This window comes from Narcine bancroftii, chromosome 2 (assembly GCF_036971445.1).
Source record: "Narcine bancroftii isolate sNarBan1 chromosome 2, sNarBan1.hap1, whole genome shotgun sequence".
Lineage (NCBI taxonomy): Eukaryota > Metazoa > Chordata > Chondrichthyes > Torpediniformes > Narcinidae > Narcine > Narcine bancroftii.
In genome coordinates, this window is record NC_091470.1 from 74,263,393 (window position 1) to 74,288,230 (window position 24,838).

The 24,838-nt window shown below is 44.2% G+C and overlaps 1 protein-coding gene across 6 annotated transcripts in view; it reads right to left on the reverse strand.

Annotated features, from left to right (window-relative positions):
• Positions 1 to 2,314: 2,314 nt before the first annotated feature.
• Positions 2,315 to 24,838, reverse strand: part of ppp1r14d (protein phosphatase 1 regulatory inhibitor subunit 14D) — a 138,260-nt gene continuing 115,736 nt past the window's right edge. For all 6 annotated transcript variants that reach the window (XM_069917113.1, XM_069917115.1, XM_069917114.1 and 3 more), the window contains 3 exons: positions 10,003 to 10,083; positions 6,832 to 6,864; positions 2,315 to 2,654 (listed from right to left, as the gene is read on the reverse strand). In XM_069917113.1, the coding sequence (XP_069773214.1) occupies positions 2,586 to 2,654; positions 6,832 to 6,864; positions 10,003 to 10,083 (183 nt within the window). In that variant the 3' untranslated portion in view covers positions 2,315 to 2,585. The remainder of the gene's footprint in view (positions 2,655 to 6,831; positions 6,865 to 10,002; positions 10,084 to 24,838) is intronic.

Sequence of the window (24,838 nt, forward strand, 5' to 3'; positions counted from 1 at the left end):
ATTTTACTATGTATTTCCTTGTGACACCTCCCACCAAGCACACAGAGAACAGAATGGTTTCCGTTTCCAGCCAAAACGCCTGATCTTTTGTCGAGGAGCTTCGGCTCGAAATGCTGACCATTCCTTTGCTCTCCCACTGATGCTCCTCGACCCGCTGAGTTCCTCCAGCAGATTGTGTTTGGCTTCAGATTCCAGCATCTGCAATCTCCTGTTTGTTTCCACTTCCTTTCAGAATTGCTGCATTTCTATTCCATTCACTCTGTTCCCTTCCTTAAACCATTCTGCTGGCTACAGGCTGCGAAGAGAGTGGCTCTACATAGAAAAGATTGCGTAATATTTCCTTACAACATAAAAACCATTTGGCCATTTGACACTATGCTTGCTCACAGTGTAATCCCATTCCTAGACTAATTTTCCCCGTGACTTAGACTCCCCACAATCCCATTAACACTCCACCGACCTACAATAGAACTCAGACCAACTGCTCACAGTCTTGTTCTCCACTCACGCAACCTCCCCGCGTCTAGTTGTTCCGTCTCCTGATCATTAGAACCTCTTGGTTCTAGTATCATTCCTGTAAACCTTTGCCACTTTATCAAGCATCTATTATTTTCACGATATGAAAAACAAAAATACATGTGGTTCTAACTGTCATGTTAAATTCAACAGAAACTTTTGCTTTTCACCCTCAATTTTCTAGAAATTAGCCCCAGTGCTTTGCTTGCTCCACGAGCCTCCATTGTTATTCTTCAACATTTGTCTGTCCACATCAGATCCAAGTCCAATCTGTTGATGGTAGAAAATCGTTGATGTTCATTGCTAGAATGCTACTGGCTTTGACATCCTTGGATCTGAGTGAGGCCTGTTGATTTTCCTTTAGGAAAGATTTAACTTTGGGCAGCCAATATGACCACACGCAGCAACAGTGGTGATCCATTTGCTGGATAATGATCAGAAGGGTCTCCAACTCCTGTTTTTCCTCATCTTGGCTCAAAGCCATTTTATGCCTCAAATGTTCCCCTAGTCGGGATTCGCCAACACATCAAACCCAAGGCTGTTCCAGCCTGTGTATCCTCGTGACTTTTTTCAGGCATATTGGAGATTATCCTATCGATTAGAAGTCGAACATTGACCATGCAGCAATGCTGGCAAACATAACATTGTTTAAATTTTTAATGTAGACATACAGCACGGTAACGGGTCCTTCCAGCCCATGAGTCCATGCCTCCTAATTATACCCGATTGAACTACAACACCCATACATTTTGAAGGGTGGGAGAAAACCCATGTAGACACAGGACAAACATACAAACTCCTTCCAGACGGTGCTGGATTAGAATCCCAGTTGCTGGCACTTTTACAGTGTTCCAAATGGGTGTAAAGTCCTATCGAATAACTGCTGCTCAGTCTATATCACCCAGGTGTAGTCTTCTGCATCCTTGCCAATGTGCAAATTTACTTGTGGATGGCAGTGTTTTAATGTATGCAGTATGAGGATGAATTCTGTGTGTATGCTTGCATTGGGGGAGTGAGAGTTCAGGCCTCTGTGTAAGGAGCCAGCACTGAAGCTCACCCTGACCTGACATGTGAGCTTTGGTACAATCCGTCTGATGCCAAGAGTGGTGGTTGACATCCCTACTAGCCTAATGGACAGTAGGATCCAGATGCCAGTCCAGCCGCCATCCCGAATCAAAATTAGCTGCACTCTAACCTCCCGAGGCAAGTATGTGGCCTTTCTCTCAGGGTGATGCAAGCAGGTTATGGCACTGAGGTAGGGGAATCTCTCGACCCTGAAGAAATGTGACAGGCCAAATTGTCCCCTGCATCTATTCCTTATGCTGATCAGTGTGCTCTCCACCTTATGAAGTCAGCCCATCTAATCTCACAGTGAACTAGGCATCCCTCTGCACCTTTTGGATTTCAGCATTATAAATGATGAAAGAAATCTCATTCTATTGCACTTTTTACAATTGCAAGATGTCCTAAAGTATTTACAACCATCGAATTGTAATCACTAGACTATAATGAGGTGGAGCCTTAAGTTCCTGTGCGGTGAGCTCCCACAAACAGCAAAGCATTAGTCACTCAGGCAATCTCTTCTGTGCTTCCTCGCATACTGCTGTGAATCTCCACGTCCACCCGAGATGGACCTTCATGTTAATATTTCGTCCAAAGATGGCACCTTCAGTTCTGTCCACATCAGCCTGGACCAGGGGGTTGAAGTTCTTGGCGTGGCTGAGAGTTGCATATGCCCTTTGAAAGGCAGTGAATGCCAACTGGGTTAAAGTACACTTCACTTGAACTGCAGCCAAAGTTACACTTAAACATCATAATTTATTAACACTTTAACAACAAAAAAGTCATAAATAGCCATCGACATATTTTGCTTGTTTTCTGGTTTTCTTTTACAAATGTGTGGGCTTCGCCCCCTCGCCTGGCATGCTTCAGAAAGTTCAGTCTTGTGACGGTCCTTTGACCAAAATAAAAGGGCATTGTTTTCATGAAAAGATTGGGGTGGGCCTCATCCAACCACACACTCGATTCCTTCATCTCAATTCCGTTCCGCTGGAGATTGGTCTTCAGGGTCACTTCTTCTGAGAGACTGTCATTTTCCGAAGTCCCTTTATTCGAATAAGCAGCTCATTAATAAAATCCTAGACCAAAGAAGGGAGAAAGAAGAGGAATTAACCTCTGCTTCCTTACAGCATGGGGAGCAAGGGTCAATACAAATGGGAACCAGCAATACAAATGGGAGCAAGGTTTTACTAACGTGCTCAAGCATATTAAAAAGCCTTGATAAATCAAACTTAAATTTCTTAATAAACGTGAGTTTTGTTACAGGCCCTATAGAAAGGTAACTCCTTATTTCACATAACCACAGCTCCCGCAACCTGACGGTTCTGACCAAAGCCCAGGAACAAATAAATGGATGATTTTTCATTATTTTTAAACAGGGCTGTTGACTAAGTCTATTCAGGATGAAAATGTGAATGGTGCAGTGTTTATGGAATCCCTTTAATATCTGGCAGTGGAAAACATTGAGGAATTGAAAGAGACATTTTCTTTTATAATTTCCTACATTTCTCCAATAGGATATACTTTAAATTTTCATTGTTTTTGTGAATTTCCTGCTTTGCATTTTGACAGTGTGCCCCCAGGGGGCAGTCTTGTGCCACAAGTACTGACATGTCTATTCAAACATCAAGCTTGCAACAGAGAAACCAATATCCCTTGCTCCCTTGTCATTTATCTCACTCCATTTTCTTTTCCTTTTTCCATACACTTCAGCCTTTCTCTAAAAACGTAGTGCTGTTCGCTTCAACAATTTGTGAGAGTGATTCTAAGAATACGGAGGATAATGCCTGTCTCCTGGATCGTTATTGCTTGTTCACTTTGCTTTCCTGGCTGGGGTTTGGATTCCTGTACAATAGAAATCTCCGACAGAGTCGTGGAGAGATACCACATAGAAATGAATCCCTTGGCCTGTCATTCACACCAACCATTTACACTAATCTCGCCCTATTCTCCATCCGCACACACATAAAGGACAATTTACAGTGGCCATTTTAAGCTACGTTTCTCAGAGAAATGTAAACTGCAAACCTGCACCTCCCTATGTCCCTAACCGACTGGCCTATTCTCCATATCAATCAAAGTCTTCGGAATTCCTAAATGTTTACTAGATTAGCCCCAACTCTACCCCAGCCTGCTGCTGTTCCCACCAACCCTAAACGTTTCCCTGAGGGACCATCGATTAAGCCTTCATTGCTATTGCTTTTTGGCTGTATAGTGTGCAGTGGCATAGCGGGTAGTGCTGCTACCTTACAGTTCCAGCGTCCAAGGTTTCATATTATCATCGGGGACCCGTCTGTGTAGAATCTGTATGGTGCTTTTGTGACCAAATGAACATAGAAATCCTCAGCATAGTGTTGAGCTAGCTGAACAACTTATTCTTAACAATGGCTTAGAATTTCCCTACTGCATAACTCCATTTTTTTCAATTCTATGTACCTATCTGATAGTTTCTTGAAATATATTGTACTTGCCTCCGTTACCATTGCAGGCAGTGCATTTAGGGCACACACCAGACTGTGTAAAAAATATATATATACCTCTCACATACCCCTTGTACGTCCAAGCACCTTAAAACATCTATGCCCTGTCATGTTAGCCATTTCAACCCTGGGAAAAAGCCTCTGGCACACAATCAATGCCTCTCATCGTCTTGTACACATCCAGCAGCGCTCATCCTCCCTCGTTCCAAGGAGAAAAGACCAAGTTCACTCAAATGCTTTGATTTCCTCCCACACCCCAAAGAGGTGCAAGCTGACAGGTTAATTGGCCATTGCAGGTTCCCCCTAGTGGGTAGGGAAGGGGTGGAACCTGGGGTGGGGGGGCTGGGGAGAATAAAATGGGAATAGTACCACTTGGAGCTGCAGGGCTGTATGACAAAAGGCCAGGTCCGAGCCCTCCTTGGGAAGTTTAAGCAAGGTTTCATGTACATTTCAGACTACTTTGATTTCAAATTCTGCTTCTCGATATTGCTCGCTGAAGTTCTGATCTCAACTGAAGAGTGACACAAAGCCAGTGATACATGTCCCCTCCTTTCAGGCTAGATAATAATGTCTTGATTTATCGCTGTAGTAATGCCGAATTGCACTCGTGTTGAGTGAGGACTGTATTGTTGGGCGAGAACATTGACCTCATCACACAATGTCATTGGGAATGAAGAAAATCATACTGCCCGATAACAAAAAGCTGGAAGGACTCAGGCATCATCTATGGCTTGAAATGGTCAATGTTTCATTCGGGACCTTTTCTCAAGAGTGGGACTGCCTAGGTTCTCATTGAATGCTCAAGGTTCCAACACCTGCAGTTCTTGTGTGTCCCCCAAAAATATGCTTCAAGAAATCAAGGTCTTGCATCAACACAGACCGTTCACTTGGGGGGGTGTCCCAAGGAGTTAAACAGGAAGGTCTGCAGCTGCTGGGATTACAGTGCAATACACAGAAATGCTGGAGAAACTCAGCAGGTCACGCAGCATCTATAGGAAGTGAGAGGTAACCAGCGTTTCAGGCCTGAACTCTTCAAGGTATGAGCAAAGAGCAGGCAGGCGCCTGAATAAAAGGAGGGGAGAGGGGCAGGCTAACAGGTAGGAGTTTACCAACTTATGCATACATCGTTGCAAAAGCACCGGTTTGTGCACAGCAAGCAATTAACAACGAAATGATCAGGGACCAAATATTGTAAAAACCCCAGTATTGGCACCTATGGGAATTTGTAGATGCCGGATAAGGGAATTTTTCTGGTTGCTTGAGACTAAATGTTATGTGATTTTCAAACTAACAGTGAGATGCGCCAATTTTAAACTTTCATATTTTTTACCTACTATAGAAGATGACTCCCAGAATTTCCACTTAAAATCTAGGTTGTGAACTATACTTGTTGTATAAGACTACCCTGAGTCTGGCACTTACCGCTGACCAGTGGAGAGATTAAAAGAAAATTACCCAGTAAATGTTTACATTTTATTAGCATATTTTAAAATAACAGGCCATTTAAAGCCTGTACAGAGCCGATGGGAATCGGACTGGATGGATGGACCCTGCAAGAGAGCGCTGAGACTCCACTATTAAGGTTCGGGTTTTAAACTTGACATATACGTGACAGGGCAGCATGGTTGATGTAGTGGCTAATGTAACACCAGCAATTGGAACCAGTGTTTGAATCCTGCACTGTCTGTAAGGAGTTTGCATGTTCTCCCCGTGTCTGCGTGGGTTTTCCCCAGAGGTTCCCATTTCCTCCCACCATTCGAAACGTAACGGAAGTGTAAATTGGGCGGCACAGACTTGTAGGCCGAAATGGCCTGTCACCGTGCTGCATCTGTAAATAAGACAACCCTTGGTTTGGGTGACGACTTTAAGATTCAAATACCGACATATACAGTATTTATTTTCTGTTATCTTTTTGCCAGTTGCTTGAGGCTTCTGGTTGCCTGAATTCCAGATAACAGGGGTTTTACTGTAATTACATTTTGGTTGTCGACTAAACATAGGTGTTTGCAAGTCGTCTTTACAAAGTGATGGGCATTGCTGTTACCTCAGCTGGAGATTAGCAGCTCTGATGCAGCACATCTCTGTTATAACATTGGGAGGGCCTGTTACCGTGCTATATCTCTAAATTCAGGTTAATTTTATGATAAGCTAATAGCCTCTGCCTTTAGAACCACAGAACACAGCACAGAAACAGGCCTTTTGGCCCATCTAGTCCATGCCGAACTATTTTGCCTTGTGTGTTTTTGCATGTTCACTGGATCAGATGCACAGTATCAAAGACTACTGAAGACCTGAAACACCAGGCAGAGAAGAACTTCATCGCACCAGTCCCAAATGAAGAGGGATTAGCTGCTTGCTGATTGGAGTTGAAAGACTGAGAGGGATCTCATTGAAGCGTACACAATTCTCACAGGGATTGATCAATAAGAGTGGTCGTTCAGGACAGACAAGGGATGAAATTTCATCACCCACAGGGCGATCTATTTTGGAATTAGCTGTGGAGGTTCTTCATATTAGAAATCAATGTCAAAAGATACAAGGTTAGTTCAGCCTTGATCTTATTGAGTCGTGTTGCGGGTACGAGGGTTGGAATGACCTACTCGCGTTTCATTTTCTTATGTAAGCGGTATTGACACAATTCCCAGTTTGTGGGCCCAGTGAACACCATTCACATCCCGCGTCTCCTCCCCCGCCCCCCCCCCCCACCCATGCACTTCCTGCAGATGGAGTCGACAGTGTTCGAGAGAGATGAAACGGAGCAGAAGGTTTCACTTACGTCTGTGGGTTTACAGCATTCGTGTAGCATTTCCTGCAAATGATAAAAAACAAGACTGTTTAATTCAAGTCAGCAGCGTCAGAGAAAAGATGTTAGAATGTGTGGTCAAGTTCACTGACGTGCCTTTATCTCCCATATTATCCATTTGTCCTTCATAGATGTCAAAGTGGAAGGTCCCAACCTTCCAGTAACCATTAAAACATCAGATCAAAAGGCCAGTTGCCTGTGAACATGACAGCATCAAAAGTGAAAGTGAAATGAAATAGCCAAGTATGGTGAAGGAAGGAAGGTGTACTCTGTTTTTACATGATTACATGGATCCCTGTTGATAAAATGAGGTAGGTCTGGTCATGGCGGCTATTGTGTATGTTCTCTTTGTTTAAAAAAATAATAAAATGGTTTATCAATTGCCCAGTTTCGTCCATATTGATCATGGACAGTTTTATTGCTCAAGGTCATATGGGAGTATTTGGGTGGTAGGGGCCTGCTACCATGCTGTATCTCTAAATTCAGGTTAGTTTTATGATAAGCTAATAGCCTCTGCCTTTAGAACCACAGAACAAGGCACAGAAGCAGGCCTTTTGGCCCATCTAATCCATGCCAAAATATTTTGCCTTGTGTATTTGCGTAATGGTCATTTAAAGACATCCGAAGACAGTACTCCAGCTCTTACAGTGCAGGGAGGTTATCGCCACAGGCTGCAATTCATACAGTGATGAGTTGGAATGTGGAAGGGAGATAGCGGGTCGAGTGGCTTGGTGGCCATACAATGCTCATAGACTTCTGGGAGAGGGTTGAAGCTCACTCTCCCATCCACAACAATGGTGCTGAGGTGAAAGTTGCTCATTGGTTAAAGCCCTCCAATAACGTTGCCCTTGCACTGATCTCTCCTTGTAACTTTGTACTCAGCACTCTTTTTAATTGGACTGATTAGCTGAGTTTGATACAAAACAAGTTTTCTCACTGCACCTTGGCACAGGTGACAATAAATTTGAACTTGTACAATCCATCAACCCCGTCACCATGTAGTGCAAAAAGGTACAGGGGAGGTCCAACCCTCATCAAAGTGACACTTTAAAGGAGCAATTTGAGGCCTGTTAAATGTGCACGCAGGATTCAAACATCTTGGAAATGAGCTGAGCATTCACCACACAGAAACACGTTGTTAATGGAGCATCAGGAGTTCATGCACGGCAACAAATGAATCGCAAGTGGACTTTTGTGAGATTTGATCTTAAAAAGTCCTGACAGAGGGTGTAGACCTGAAGCCTGGACTCTTTCCACAGACGCTGCCTGAGCAGTCACTTTTTTTTGTTTCTGTTCTCGATCTATACAAAAACTCACATCACCCTACAGGCTTTTGCATGGAGTTGTAGATAAGAAATGAGAGGCTTTGAAAGAGAAGTCATTCTTGCCCTTAATAATTTCACTTTCAAGCTTGACCCGCTCAGTTCCTCCAGCAGATTGGGTTAGGCTTTCTCATCCTCTTTTTAAAAGGGATCCAAGGGTTTTGTCACGGTGGTCATAATGCAGGCACCCTTTTATGTGGCCATGACAGAGATAATTTCCTTAAAAGAATGGTGTAGAGCTCATCAAAAGAACCAAAGACTTGCTGATCCAAACCAAGCCTTTTATTAACTAAAAGACTGGAGCATATCACAAGTAGGTCGACCAGTCCAGAATGACCTGGTCTGGCTAGGAGCAATCCTTTGAGACCTGCCAGTAGGTGGGGCTACACTCTCAGCCAATCACAGTCATCCTACACTACCATCTGTACATATACACATTGGGGATAGAATCTGTACTATCACAGATGGGTGGAAAACCTTTGTCCTAGTTCATGTGCACTAACCATGCAATTTAAGTACAATCACAATGGCTTCAGTGCTCTTTAATACAAGTGATTGCTGGATACATTTCTGCTCCTTGTTTTAATAAAGACATCACTGGAAGACATCCTAATGGGTTTATTGCTGGGATAATCCTGGGGGTAGACCTTCTGTAGACTCAATGCAGGGAGACTCATTAAGCCGCTAAATGCCAGGGGAACCATTAATCTGAAGAGGCCCATTAAACTGATGCACTAGCTATCTGCAATGAACAAATGATAATCCACTGGTTTTGCTGGATTGTTTAGAATGTGCAGATATCCCGGGGGGGGGGGGGGGGGGGGGCATCAGAATTAGCTGATAATTGCAGCAAGTTATCACTCACAGCGCCCAACCAAGATATTGTCAGGCGACAACACTCCAACTTATTAAGCGGGCTCTCTAGTCACCTAAGGGTGATGTGTCTGAGCAGTGTTTGTTATCTGAGGTGATGTTCCAGTGCTGTTAACCAGGTACAAGGACCAGCGATGCCATTTTGGAACATTGTACTGCCCAGTTTTTTTTCAATGATGAGAGAGATAGCAGCTCAGGAACAATGAACAGCCGTAACTGGTTTGGAGCTAGAGGTAAGGATGGGTCTCCATGGAAGCAGAGTTTATGGACTTTCAACAATGGGCTCTACTAGGCTGTACATAATTCTGTCTCAGAGGATAAGGTTTAACTTCTACACCACAGGAGACTACACTGCCCATTGGGTCCATCTCCCAGCAGTGAAATCCCTTCAGACCCTTACCCCTCTTCATTTCCCCTTACCCCTGCAACTTAGTCCCTCTCACATGCCCCTCAACTCTCTGTTGATTATTTTGCTGTTCACCTGTGCTAAAGTAACCTTACAGCAGCCAATTAACCTACCTGGAGAATCCAATCCACCCACCAATCCAACCCCATGCAGTCACAGGGAGGATGTGCAAACTCCACATAGACAGTAGTAGAGGTCAAGATCGAACTTATTCAATTAACGAATATTGGTTTCATTCTGTGTACAGCCTCTTGTACACTGAGCATCCATAGTAAACAAGTCAAACCAATTTCTCATGTACCAAGTTGTCGGATGTACCAAGGTGCAGTGAGATGGTGATGTTTATCTGCTAATTTCCTCAGAAGACCACAACACCAATAATTCAAAGGACATTCTCTTTGTGCCCCGAGAGATTGAAGTTACCAGCCCATTCTGTTAGTATAGCTGCCAGCTCTTCTCACTGCTCCTGGTAAAGGTCCCAATTTTTTCCACTTTCCCTCTCGACACCTTGAACGTTACCATCTGCCAACAACAAGTACTTACTTGGAGCTTGGAGCGCTGGTCTTCATCTGAGATTTCTAGCAATTCATCAATGTCAATCTCCAGCTCTGGGATCTCTTCCTCCTGCAGAATGAAGGGCAACAGTTATTTAAGGCTACAGAAGATTCGCACCGAATTCTGACAGCCTTGCAATGTTCAAAACCTGACGTACATCAAGGATGTGTTAGCATGAGGGAGGGTGCAGTGGAAATTCACCAAGGTGTTGCTTGGGCTAGAGTGTTTCGGTGGTGAGGAGAGCCTGTGTCCATTTACTCTTGAGCAGAGGAGGATAAGAGGGCTCATGATTGTATTTAAAATTATGAGAGGTATACATAGGGTGGACTGCAGCAAACCTCCCTACATCAGAGGTAAACAAAACTAGGGTAAGGGATAAGAAATTTTGAGGGAACTAGAGATTGGTGAGTACCTGGAATGCACTAAGAACCATTCAGTTGAATCTAAATTGGCTGAGCATAAAGGGCGGGGCAAGTGCTGGAAGATGGGACTAATATGGATGGATACCCAATGGTTGGCTTGGATGTAGCAGGCATGCTGTATGAATCAATGTTAGATTGGGAATGTACTTGCTCCCATTACCCGATGTAGCCATAGCATTTTGGGGCAGTGGTTATAATTGTCCATTATCCAGCACTGACTTTTTCATTCAATCCCCAAGAGCATTTCAGTCTCTCAGGGAAATGCCATTATTGCACTTTTTCTGTGCAATCAAAACTAGGATCTCCTTCACATTCAGTCACTTCCAGTGACTTGAAGAGCTTCTTTCTGAATCACAGTGGGAATTGCCTCCGAGTGAGCGTGGTCTTCACCATGTGACAATTTCGAGAGAACTGCAGGAACTCCATTGAACTGAGGTGGCTGGCACATTTGTGCAACTAGTCGAGCTGTTGACTCAGAGCCAGAGAGTCCATTTCAATCCTGTCTGAGTCTAACTTGTATGCTTTCGCTGTGACTGAGTGGACTTTTTCAAGGTACTCTGGATGGAGAAATTTTTCTCCATCTTATGTTTGCTGCATGGTAACCTGAAAGCTATGATCCTAACCAGCAAGCCAAGCCTCACTTAGGGCCGGTATCAAACAAGGCTGACACTGGAGACACACAGGAGACTGCAGATGCTGGAATCGGGACCAACAAACACAATGTCCTGTAGAACTCAACGGGTCAAGCAGCAGCAGTGGGAGAAAAATAATTTTCAACTTTTCAGGTCACAACTCTTCATCAAGACTGAGAATGCGGGCCCAAAGCCAAGTTCAGGTGGCCAAGTACAGGTAGGCTGGAGAGTCCAGCCCAGGTAATTTACAGGGCTCCAATGGCTTGATGTCAGCAAGGTTAAGCTGATTATAAGAGCCAGTGGCTCAAAGGAATTTAAATTGGTCAATGGCTCAAAGGAATTTAAATTGGCCGATGGCAAGCTGTGCATGAATGGATGGGGCAGGGCCAACCCTTGATTGACAGGTGGTGTCTTCCGACCAAGTAGTGGGCAGTACTGTCACTTAACAGCCATGACCCTTCACAATACACATACCGAACCTCGACAAACTCCTGAGGAAGTAGAGGTGCTATCATGCTTTCTTCATAATGCTATTAGTGTGTTGGGTCCAGGAAAGATCCTTCGAGATAGCCACTACCAAAACTTAAATTTGCTCACTCTCTCCACCTCTGATCACCCAATGATCACTGAATCGTACACTTCTGGTTTACCCTTCCTGAACTAAACAATCAGCTCCTTAGTTTTGGTGACTGAGTGAGAGGCTGTGTTGATGCCCCTTTCTGCCAAGTTTCCATTCTCCCTCCTTTATGCTGACTCATTGTTTTACTTTATACCGTGGTATCATCGGCAAATTTGTATATGGTGTTATTGTCATACTGAGCCACCTCACACTGGTAGGTGTAAAGTGAGTAGAACAGGAGGCTAAGAACACAGTCCTGTGGTGCTCTGGTAGTGATGGAGAATGTGGAAATATTCTTACCAATCCTTAGAAATTGGGGTCTGCAGGTGAGGAAATCAAAAATCCAATTACACAGTGGGGTGTTGGGTTTGCTGATCAGTTTTAAGGGGATGATGGTGTTAAATGCTAAACTGTAGTTGATAAAGAGCATCGTGTGCATGCATCTTTGGTGTTCAGGTGTTCCAGTCTTTGTGTGGAGCCAGTGAGGTAAAATTTGCCATAAACCTGTTGCTACGATAGGTGAATTGGAACGTATCCATGTCACCACTCAGACAGGAGCTGATATGGTTCAACACCAGCCTTTTGAGACACTTCATCACTGTTGATGTAAGTGCTACTGGGTCATTAAGGCAGGTCCCAGACTCTTCTTGGGTATCAGTATGATTGACACCAGTTTGAAACAGTCGGGTATCACCCCCTGCCACGGTGAGATGTTGGAGGACAGGCTCACATTGTTGTGACACTTATTTCCATCATTCTCACCTCGAACTAACTTCAGAACTCATTGGAAACTCTTGAACCTATAGCAACCGCAACACAGTCCAAAACTCAGTAACCAAGTCACAGTGTACAAAGAAAGAACTTGTGTTCGCTCAGAGGCAAAATTCCATGCCTTTATTCACTTGTTTACTGAAGCTTACAAGAGGATGGGTCCTCTACCGATCTGTTCCCAACAACTGAGATCCTCTTGAAGTTAGACCCCTTCTCATATCTCCAGTCATCACCTAGAGTTAGCCAACGATTGGGTCATATCTGCAGATCTAGCAGGCAGCTGTGATTAATTTTTTTTTTTGAAAATTTGATTTGAATTTTACAGAACCAAAAAAAAACAAAGTATAATCTAAAACTACCCTCTACTCCAACCCCACCCCCCCCCCCCACCCCACCCCCTACAACCCTCCCCCTTCGGAGCTTAGTTAAAAAAACACAATAATATCAGATAAAATCAGGTTGTTGTACGGTGTGCCACCTTTTATCACAAATAAAAACAATTTACTTAACATCCAAACCTATATATTCCAAATATAAACTCCACATTTTAACAAAAGAAAGACTAATTATTCCGCAAATTATATGCTATCTTTTCCAAATAAATACATGATTGAATTTCGTTGTGCCATCTTTGTATACTCAGTTCAACATCATTTTTCCAAGTAACAGCTACACATTTTCTAGGTACAGCCAATCCTAAACGTATAAATGCTATTTGAGGTTTCTCCAATTGCAGACCTGTCGTAATTGTATTCATGTATCCCAATAGACATGGATCAACATATAATTCTATTTTGAATAAATCTTGCAAAAATTTAATTACTTTTTCCCAAAAGGGCTTAACCTTTATACATTCCCATAATGAATGTAAAAAAAAAGTACCAGTCTGCTCACCACACCGAAAACATAACTCTGACAGACTAAATCCATATTTTTTTAAATTTTTCAGGGGTTAAATATAACTGATGCAAAAAATTATAATTAATCAAACGATATTGTACATTAATTAACTTTGTAACACTGTCCAGACACATCAGATCCTCCTCTACGGATAAAGGAATAGATGTCCTTCTCCCATTTATCTTTTGTTTTAAATACATCCATCTTCTCCATCTTTTCCTATAATAACATATACATTTCTGAGACAAATCCCTTTTTCCCCTTATCAACAATTAATCTCTCAAATTTCATTTGACTGGGTAATACTAACTCTCTAGCTTATTATCAAGTATTAGATTTATTGTTAGAAAGTTTTTGCAGCTGTGATTCCTGACCTAAATATGCGGCTGAGACCTGGGCTTCCTATAGCATGTACTTCACGGCACTGGAAATACCATCAGAGCTAAGCTGGTATCTTTTGTGTGTACCCAAAAAATGTCTAAAAGGATAAATCGACGGATCAGTGTCCTCTCTCAGGCTACCAACCCCAGCAGCGAGACTCTCGTTATACTCAGTTGGGGAAGATCACATGCATCAAAGCTGACTCACGAAGCCAATGCTTTATTGCTGAGTCACATCACAGGAACAGAAAGCATTTCGTGGGCAATTCATCGTCCCACGTTTCTGCACTCTCCTCACCACCCCTACTGACTCCTGGTAATCCTTCGCCCATGACCAATGTTGGAATCTAGGGGTGAAAACATTATGAAATAAATGATTAATTAATAAGTGTATATTTACTGCATGGTTCAGGGGGAAAGAGGAATGTGATTAAGTGGCAATCACAGCATGGAGCAAAGTTGGCTGAGCAAAATTGTCTGCTCCAAAATACAGGGAGAGGAAATGCATAAAACGATTTAGGAGGAATGCTCAAACTAAAGGAGGTGGTGAGTAGCACAGGAGACACAGGCCAGATCAGAACAAAGAATGGCCTGCAAGAAACAAAGGGAATGGAAAACCAGTCTAGGAGGAAGATTAAGGCAGGAGGAGGTGTTAAAGAGAACAGCAGAAATTGGCCAGACAAGAACAGAATGGTGATTAGAAATATCTGGGGATGAATTAATTTCTGATCAACACAACGGGATAGTCTGGCCTTGAGGATTAAGATGGGAGTGCTACACCCCAGATATCTGCAAAACAGGAGATGACTTGTGATAACCCTTATGCAAAAAGATCTAGCAAAGGAAGACAACTTTTGTTCTGTATGATAATGAAATCTAGCAAAGGAAGCCAACTTTTGTTCTGTATGATAAGGTTGACCTATATAAACTGAACCAACTGGACAATAGGGGTCAGTCTTGGGGAGTAGCTCACTGTGCAGGTGACCTATGAACTAATGAGTGACCCAGAGCTCTGTTAAGTTTTATTCTTGTGCTGTGTAATAAATTGACTGTTGAACCGAATACCTTCTCCTATCACTTCATTCAAAGAACACGCTGGACTCAGACTACACATAGACTAAATTAAGAGTAAGTTAAAGCCAGAGTCCGACAATTTGGTGACCCCGACGTGATGAAGATGGAGAAGTGACGGAAGAAAAAGATACGAAACACCGGTCGATTGTGGTGTGGTGATAACAACAAGTGACCATCCTACAAAGGGAGGTAAGCAGACGCCTGTTTTAACGAAGTTCTGCTATTGGCAAAGATAAATTGTGTGTTGTCACTACTCTGCAAAAGCCCTCGTTAAAGCCAAAGAATAAAACAAAAGGGGGTTGGAGTCCCCCTAGTAGAACGGGGTTGGAGTCCCCTGTAGTAGAAGGGGGTTGGAGTCCTCCTAGTAGAACGGGGTTGGAGTCCCCTGTAGTAGAAGGGGGTTGGAGTCCTCCTAGTAGAACGGGGTTGGAGTCCTCCTAGTAGAACGGGGTTGGAGTCCCCTCGTAGCGATCTCGAGAGATAGCTTTAGACACTTGGCCAATTAGAATAAGGTGTATGGTGATGGTTATTTGCTTCTATAGTGTGTAATAAGTATTTGATTAAGGATCGTGTACCATAGTAGTGTATAAGTATCTGTATAAGGTGCATTGTGATGGTTATTTGTTTTTATAGTGTGTAATAAGTATTTGATTAAGGATCGTGTACCATAGTAGTGTATAAGTATCTGTATAAGGTGCATTGTGATGGTTATTTGTTTTTATAGTGTGTAATAAGTATTTGATTAAGGATCGTATACCATAGTAGTGTATAATCAGTATCTGTATAAGGTGTATTGTTTTATAGTTATTTGCGTCTATAGTGGTTAAGTATCTGTTTAGGAATCGTCTAGTGTATCATAATATTTTATAATAAGTATTTGTTTAAGGATCGTGTGTAGTGTGCTGCTGGTGTTTATAATAACGTGGGAAGGGACGAAGTAGATTGCAGGGTGTCAAAATCCTACCAGGGGAGAGACCCAGTGAAGTACGAAGTCTAAAGGGTTAAAGATCAGAACGGAGATGGAAGGAGTAAATAGGGATGTAGGGCAAGAGCTCGGGGGAGACAGAGGGGTTCCCCCATCTGTAAACCGACAGTGGGAGAAAACAAGGAATCAATTACTGGGAGGATTACCGAAGGGAGAGGAGGTACAGGCTATGGCACGGTACGAACAGATATGGAGAGAGCTGCAGAATCAGGGGAAGGTACCACGAGGGTTTGAAAAAATCCGGCTGGTATTGTACTTAGGAGAAGCAGAGAGGGAAGCAGCCAAGGAGGTACAGGAACATGAGGCAAAAGGACAAGGATCTATATGGAATAGAAGAAGGTTTAAACAACAGAGAGAAGTGAAGGAACAGAGAAGGGCAGATTTACACATTATGACATTGGCTTGCATGGCTGTGGAAGCGAACCTTCAACATGATATTAAACAGGGATCCCATAACACTAAGGAGAATACGGGGGAGGTGAAGCCGTCAGCCCCGTTATATCCAGAGTTACCGGAGACATTGCCACCACCTTATCCTATTCCCCAAATGCCAGCGATGCAGATAAGTGAGGGAATAGTGAATGTCACTGAGTTAACAGGTCCAGAACTACATGAGGCGAAGGAGAGACTGCAGAGAGTTGCACAGGAGAGAGTGGAGGAAACAAAAGAGTGGGTGCACAAAGTACAGAACGATAGATGTGCAGTAAGGAAAAATAGTAGGGGCTTGGGAAGTACAGATGAGAGAGAGCTGGGACAAGAGGAGAATAGGAAGGGAAATGACCCAGCGAGTGTCAGATGGGAACGGGAGAGAGAGCAGAACGAGGATACTGATCTAGCTAGTGTGAGTGTTGAGAATGAAGAGGAGGAACAGCCAGTCACGATCAGGGGAAGCATGATCACACATAGAAGACAGAGTCAGGATTACCCTCGTTCCCCTTTGGGATATGCGTTGCGGGACAGGGAGGAAGTACGGCTTCCAGAAAGGTATAGACAGATGCCGCTAATTTATAAGGGTCCGCAAATTGGGGAGAGGTATCAACCCTTCTCATTCACTGACATGAATTGTATTTTGGATAAAATGCCACCTCCGACTGAGGGAGGTGGAGCGTGGATGGGAAAGTTCTGCCAATATACGATGGGACATAAGATAGCCATAGGGGATTGGAGAGCATTATTGGGTAAACAGCTTGGGCTGTGGGAGATACAGCAGGTAGAAATGATCGCAGGAATCACTAGGTGCCTCGATGCCGAGCCATTTGCCAACCATGCTACGGCAGTAGGAGGGGCAATGAGAGATAAGTTCCCCGTTCCCCCCGGTGTCATGCAGTCCCTGACCTTTTCCATAAAGGAGGATGAGGAGATCTCGACTTTTTTGAGTCAGTGTAGGGAGAGTTGGACTGATAAAGCAGGAGTACACCCAGCCACAGATCCCTTGCAGACTACACTCTTTAGGGCTGCAGTAACGAGTGGACTGCCAGCTGTAGTTAGGGAGGCATTAGAGAATAACCCTGATATTCCTGGCTGCTCGAGTGAGCAATGGGAAAAACATTTGACCCATCACATGAAACATTACAGGGCTAAGCAAAAGGAGGACAAACATACTATGGAGTCGGCACAAGTGCAACTCCTTAAGCTTCAATTGGAAGAGGCTAGAAAAAAGGCAAACGAGGCAAAAAAGATTTCCTCAAAGGGTGCGAACCAGATGATTCAGCAGCCAACGCAGCCACCACAAGGGAATAATATGAGTTGGCACCCGGCCCCATATTGGGCACCGGGTCCCACCTTTGTGGCCAGAATGGGAGGACCAATGGGGGGATTCCGAGTAAGAGGGAGAGGTCGGGGTGCTCCACGAATGCAACCAGCCGTATGTTTTGTATGCGGTCAGCCAGGACACTGGAAGAGAGACTGCCCCCTGGCTTGGGATCCTCGGGACACTGGGGGAAGGGGATATGGACCACCACAAAATGAGCATTGGGTCCAGCCCCAGAGATCGTCAGTGCCACCCCCGGTACATCAGGCACCCCATGCGGCTTTAGCTCCAAAGAGACAATTCCCTTTGCTGACAGAGGAGGAGCAATATTGCCCACAGTGACGGAGCCCGAGCACCCACGAGCAGGCTAGGTTGGCAGACCCTTTCCTGCAGATTAAAGTTATGGACATGGAAGTATCCTTTTTAGTGGATACGGGAGCCAGATTTTCAACACTCACTGGCACTGAATTTCAAGATAAAACATCATCCTCTAGCGTCCAGCTGATAGGGTTCTCGGGTACACCAGAAAATCTGCCGTTTTCTACACCACTAGTCACTTCTGTGGCGGGACAGACTTTTACACATCAATATATTTTGTCAGCCAGGTGCCCTACCAATCTCTTGGGCAGAGACCTGTTGGTCAAGTGCAGAGCATCGATCCTTTGTGGACCCAGCGGAATAGAGGTCACCTTTCCAAATGGATATTCTATGAACTGTTCATTAACTACACTGCATTCCAGTTCTCAGATGTTGTTGGCGGCAGCTGGAGGATCCGTGTCTGAGGGACAATGGGCTGACATTTACTGGGGGTTGTTGCAACCAGAGGACCCTCAGAAGGGAGGGCTGCTAAAACTTTATAATCAATGGAAGCCGTGGATCCAGACGTTACACCCGTATACCCCTCCCTCGGACCCTCCCCATATGACCCTCTTTTACGATAGGGATGGGGATGAAATGTATCAGCATGCCTTTTATGAAGAGGTAGAGGGCAGGCAATGGGAAATTAATTCGGACTACATAGTGATAGGAAAGGAGGGAGTGGCCGCTGCGGTGGCACTGACATCTGAACAGCTGGAATGGTATGAGATGGCAGGTGAGGCCATTCCTCATGTCACCCTTGCAATTGGCACTACTCATCAGGCAAAAGATTTGGGACCGATGTGTCGGAACTTGAAGTCCCTAAGGGACTGGTCTGACACCCAAATACCGACAGTGCAGTTCTCCTCATCTGGTCAGGCATACAGAATTTTGTCTCCGACATATGATCAAGTCCTCCTTGAGCATAGACAGATTGAACGCTTTCATGGTAGAGAGAAGATGGATCACCCCGACTCGGCCCCTATGCTAGATTCTCTCCCTGAGAACCTGTGGTCAGTGGGACCAGCAGATGTGGGTTTTTGTCAGCAGGTTGATCCCATAACCTTCGAACTGTCAGATTATACCCCTATTTGGCAGATGCAGTATCCCCACAAACCTGAAGCTGAGGAAGGTTTGGCAAAGACCATTGATGGCCTTATGTATTCAGGGGTGTTGGAACATTCGCGTTCTAGTTGGAATACACCCATTTTACCGGTTCCTAAACAAGACACGGGCAAATATCGGATGGCCCATGACTTAAGGCGCATCAATGGTATTGTGAGTACACCCACAGTTCCAGTACCAAACCCATATACTGCCATGACTGCTTTAACCCCCAACCACAAGTGGTTCTCTTGCATAGATTTAGCGAATGCTTTCTTTTGCTTGCCGCTGGCAGAACCATTAAGAGATGTGTTTTCGTTCACGTATAGAGGTAGAAAGTTGCGGTATACTAGGCTTCCACAGGGCTTTATTTTATCTCCAGGGATTTTCAATCAGGTGTTGAAAGAACAGCTGGGGGGGCTAGCACTGCCAGGTGGGGTAGTTCTGATCCAGTATGTAGATGACATCCTATTAGCAGCACCTGATCATACTTCCTGTTTGGAGGCCACCTGTCTCCTGCTAGTGCAGCTGTTCAAGGCAGGCTTTAAAGTCTCTCGCTCAAAGCTGCAATGCTGCAGGCAGGTGGTCACCTTTTTAGGGAGAATGGTCTCAGCGAAAGGCACAGGGATTTCCCCTGCACATCGAACAGCGATACTACATCATACAAAACCAAAGACAGTTAAAGAGATGCTTTCGTTTTTGGGTTTGTCAGGTTATAGTAGGCAGTTTATCCCATCGTATGGTGAGTTGACACATCCACTGCGAACTTTGGTGAATGAGCAGGGGATGAGGAACCTGGGAGCTACACTTGATTGGACTGCACAGGCTGAGATGAGTTTTATTCTATTGAAGCAAGCTCTTACAACAGCTCCAGATTTGGCGATTCCAAATTATAAACTGCCTTTCTTTTTGGATGTTTCTGAAAAAGCACACACAATTGATGGTGTTCTTTTTCAGAAAAAAGGGGGTGGAAGATGTGTGCTTATGTATGTGAGTATCACACTAGACCCAACGGAAGACAGACACCCACCATGTACGAGACATGCAGCGGGAGTAGCAAAGATTTTACAAAAGGTGGCACACATAGTAATGGGACATGGCCTGACGGTATTAACAACACATAGCATTGTAGCATTTGTGAGCTCGACAGCATTTACAATGACTTCACTAAGGCAGACGAGACTAGAAAAGATCCTGAATGCTCCAAATGTTACATTTACCCATGAAGGCATTAACATGGCAGACAATATGGGAGAGGGAGAACCACACTGTTGTGAGAAGAGGGTAGTGAAGGATATTAAAATAAGACCTGACTTACAGGCTACACCCTTAAAGAGAACCAGATGAAACCTTGTTTACAGATGGGTGTTGTTACAGACACCCCACAGATGGATTGAAAGCTGCCTATGCGGTGGTACGAAAAACTACAGGAGGATTTGAAGAAATCATTACAGGGACAGTGAGAGGAAAGGAGTCAGCACAACTCGCAGAACTACAGGGAATGATAGCAGCATTAGAATGGGCAGAAGGGAAGGAGGTCAATATATATACAGACTCGGCATATGTGGTAGGGACAATTCAGGTCAAACTTAGTCAATGGATTAGAAGTGGGTTTTTAACAGCAGCAATGACCCCAATTAAACACGAGAAGGATGTTAGGAAACTGGCTGAGGCCCTCCTGAAACCAAGGGCATTAGCAGTTCTTAAATGTAAAGGACATGATAGAACAGATACGATGGTGGCTCGGGGAAATCAGGAAGCGGACATGGCCGCTAAAAGGGCAGCAGGATACGGCCCTCAGTTTATTATGATACAGGCAGACAGAACAGCACATGACTTATTACCACCGTGTAGGGTAGAAGTAATAGTACAGGAACAAGCAAAGGCATCACCTCAGGAAAGGATGGTATGGGAGGAAAGGGGGGCAACCAAGGATCAAGGACTATGGAGATCGATAGACGGGAGGCCAGTTTTACCATCTGGACTCATGAAACCCCTCCTCGAGGAGGCGCATGGGCTAACACACTGTGGAAAGAAGCAGATGATAAGGTACTTGATACATTGGTGGCACCCCTTCCTGCCGGCGATGGTGGAGAACCATATTAGAGAGTGTGATGTATGTATAGCTTTCAATGTAAAGGCGACTGTAAAGCCACATGAAGGTCAGTTCCCTCTACCTAAGTTACCAGGGCAGGAAATCGTACTGGATTATACGGACATGATTGAGAGGGTAAGTGGCTATCGATACCTCTTAGTAGCAGTAGATGTGTTCACAGGGTGGCCGGAGGCAATCCCTGCCAAAAGAGAAGATGCAAGGACGGTATGTAAATTCCTGATCAACCAGTATATTCCGAGACACGGATTCCCTAGAAAAATCAGGTCTGATAATGGAAGTCATTTTAAGAATAATAATCTACAGGAGGTAGAAGCAATGTTGGGATTGAAACATGCCTTTGGAACGGTGTACCATCCGCAATCCCAAGGGAAAGTGGAGAGGATGAACCAAACAATAAAAAGTAAGATCGGGAAAGTACAGGCACGGACCAAACTAAATTGGGTGGATGCGTTGCCCCTGGCATTAATGTCAGTAAGGAGTTCGGTAAGTTCTGTGACAGGATTTACTCCATATGAACTACAAACAGGGCACCAGTTTCCAGGACCGGGAGCCGGAATTCAGACTACGAAGAATGAGGTAAGCTCAATGGGATGCAAGCTTTATTATGAAAAACTAACGGCTCTGGTGTCAGATTTTTCACAACAGGTCACAAGTCCCAACAGAGAAGGGGAAACACCGATACCTTCAGTCGCGGAGTGGGTTCTGCTAAAGGTCATCAAAAGAAAGTGGTTGGAGCCCAGGTGGACGGGACCCTACAGAGTGGTGGAGAGGACGTCCCACGCGGTTTGACTACAAGGAAAAGGCGAGACGTGGTATCATTGGAGTCAGTGTGCAGCAACGGACCCACCGACACGGACACTGGAACAGATTCGAACGGAGGTGACTGAGAACCTGTGAAGCAACCACGGACTAAGAACACTTAACGTCCCTTTTTAAAGAGACTATTGGACTACAGTGACTGTGTATCAGTGGTTGACGGCATAATCGATTTATTGGCATCAAAACAATCGATTTATTGGCATCAAAACAATGAAGGGAGCTGTGATGGACACTATGTGGGGACTATGGGTGATGTTGTTCCTAGCCCTTGAAGCATCTGGAGAAGGAAACAACTGTACAAAGTGTTTGTGGTCAGCCTGGGAGGCCCATAACGAACCGAAACAGTACTTTGCGGATTGGACTGACGTTCCTGAACACTGTGTTGGGGCCCCCACTGGACTGAAGTGTGTTCATAATGGCCAAGTTTGTAAGGTTAAGTTTAACAAGGGGTCGGAGATGCCGATCCTGGCAATAACTCCAGAGGTCTCGGCCGAATAAGTTAACTAGTGGTTGGTCTCATTTTCATGAGACCAAAAGGGGGACTGTTGGAATCTAGGGGTGAAAACATTATGAAATAAATGATTAATTAATAAGTGTATATTTACTGCATGGTTCAGGGGGAAAGAGGAATGTGATTAAGTGGCAATCACAGCATGGAGCAAAGTTGGCTGAGCAAAATTGTCTGCTCCAAAATACAGGAAGAGGAAATGCATAAAATGATTTAGGAGGAATGCTCAAACTAAAGGAGGTGGTGAGTAGCACAGGAGACACAGGCCAGATCAGAACAAAGAATGGCCTGCAAGAAACAAAGGGAATGGAAAACCAGTCTAGGAGGAAGATTAAGGCAGGAGGAGGTGTTAAAGAGAACAGCAGAAATTGGCCAGACAAGAACAGAATGGTGATTAGAAATATCTGGGGATGAATTAATTTCTGATCAACACAATGGGATAGTCTGGCCTGGAGGATTAAGATGGGAGTGCTACACCCCAGATATCTGCAAAACAGGAGATGACTTGTGATAACCCTTATGCAAAAAGATCTAGCAAAGGAAGACAACTTTTGTTCTGTATGATAATGAAATCTAGCAAAGGAAGCCAACTTTTGTTCTGTATGATAAGGTTGACCTATATAAACTGAACCAACTGGACAATAGGGGTCAGTCTTGGGGAGTAGCTCACTGTGCAGGTGACCTATGAACTAATGAGTGACCCAGAGCTCTGTTAAGTTTTATTCTTGTGCTGTGTAATAAATTGACTGTTGAACCGAATACCTTCTCCTATCACTTCATTCAAAGAACACGCTGGACTCAGACTACACATAGACTAAATTAAGAGTAAGTTAAAGCCAGAGTCCGACACCAAGCAAAGCATAACAGAAGCATACTTCGTGACACATCGAAGCCTCATGTAGACATCACACCAACCCACCCAGTCTGGCACCCCTTCGGAGGAGTCTGTTGTCCCCACTTTCATCTCGTACAACCGTGGTGAAAGCAAGTAATCCCAAGGCTTTGAGAAGGTTTCTTTATAGACCCTGGATTAGCTCACCCTGAAGAATTCTCTCTGCATTGTGTTAATTATTGAATTGCAAGGCATAATTGTGGGGAGGAGGAATGTATTTCTACCCTTGATATGCAAAGTTGCTCATTAAACTCATTTCTCCCTATCTGGTCATACATATACCAATAGATAAGAATTTTCATTTATTGATTATTATCACTTGACCTCTGTTTGGGATTGTGACCAATTTCTCTGCCAGCCTCAACATAAACAGTCAACAATTCACCATTGTAAAGGCTTGGTAAACAGCTCCAACACAGTGACCTCTGTGCAGTCATGTGAACAATCTAACCAGTTTTCAGTACATGGAGTTAATGAATCAGTGTGTTTTCTTTGTGGTTACAGTTTGATGGAACTAAATATTAACCCCGTGAAACACAATAGGCTGCATGAGCTGTGTTTGTAGTAAAAACACCGAAATGCTGGAGGAACTCAGCTGGTCTTTTCAGCATCTAGAGGAGAAAAGATATATTGCCGACGTTTTGGGCCTGAGCCCTCCTTCAAGGAAAGATCAGAAAAGGCAGAACCAGGATATATCAAAAAGCCTCAGAATTCAAACAATGGGGGAGGAATCCAGACCAACAAAAGGTGTTAATTGCATAGGATAAGAGACTACCTGAGAATTTATCAGGTCTGTGCAAAAGGAGCCAGGGAACTGACACGTGATGGGGTGGGGGAGGGGGGAAGAATGGGGTGGGGGTTTACAAAAGCCAGAGAAGTCAACAATAATGCTATCTAGTTGGAGGGTGCCCAGTCGGAAGATGAAGTGTGTTCCTTCAGTTTACGGGTGGCCTCAGTCTGGCAGTGCATGAGACCATGGTCAAGACATGTCAGCAAGGGAATAGGATGGAGAATTGAAATTGATGGCCACTGAGAGATCCATGCTATTGTGGTGGAGAGAGCTGAGGTGATCAACAAAGTGATCTCCCAGTCTCGCCACTGTAGAGGAGACCACAGTGGGAGCACCGGATGCAGTAGATGACTCCTGCAGATTCACGTGAAATGTTCCTTCACTTGGAAGGACTGTTGGACACCTTGAATAGTGCTGAGGAGAAACTACCAAATTTAAATGAATAAATGTATTCCATTAGAAAAAAAAAATAACATATTGGTTAAGAAATAATATTGAAATATTCGAACAAGTATAGGAGCCTTACATTAAATACAATAGCGAAAACCTACCGGGGACAAACATTACCTAAGTTGATAGAAGGAGAAGGAAAGAAAAGAATGGACTCAGTAGAATTTCTGGTGTAATTTTGTTGAATGACAACATTGTCTGACTGGATTAATGCAACCTAGATTGTATACCTAAAATGGATGAGAGGGGGGGGTG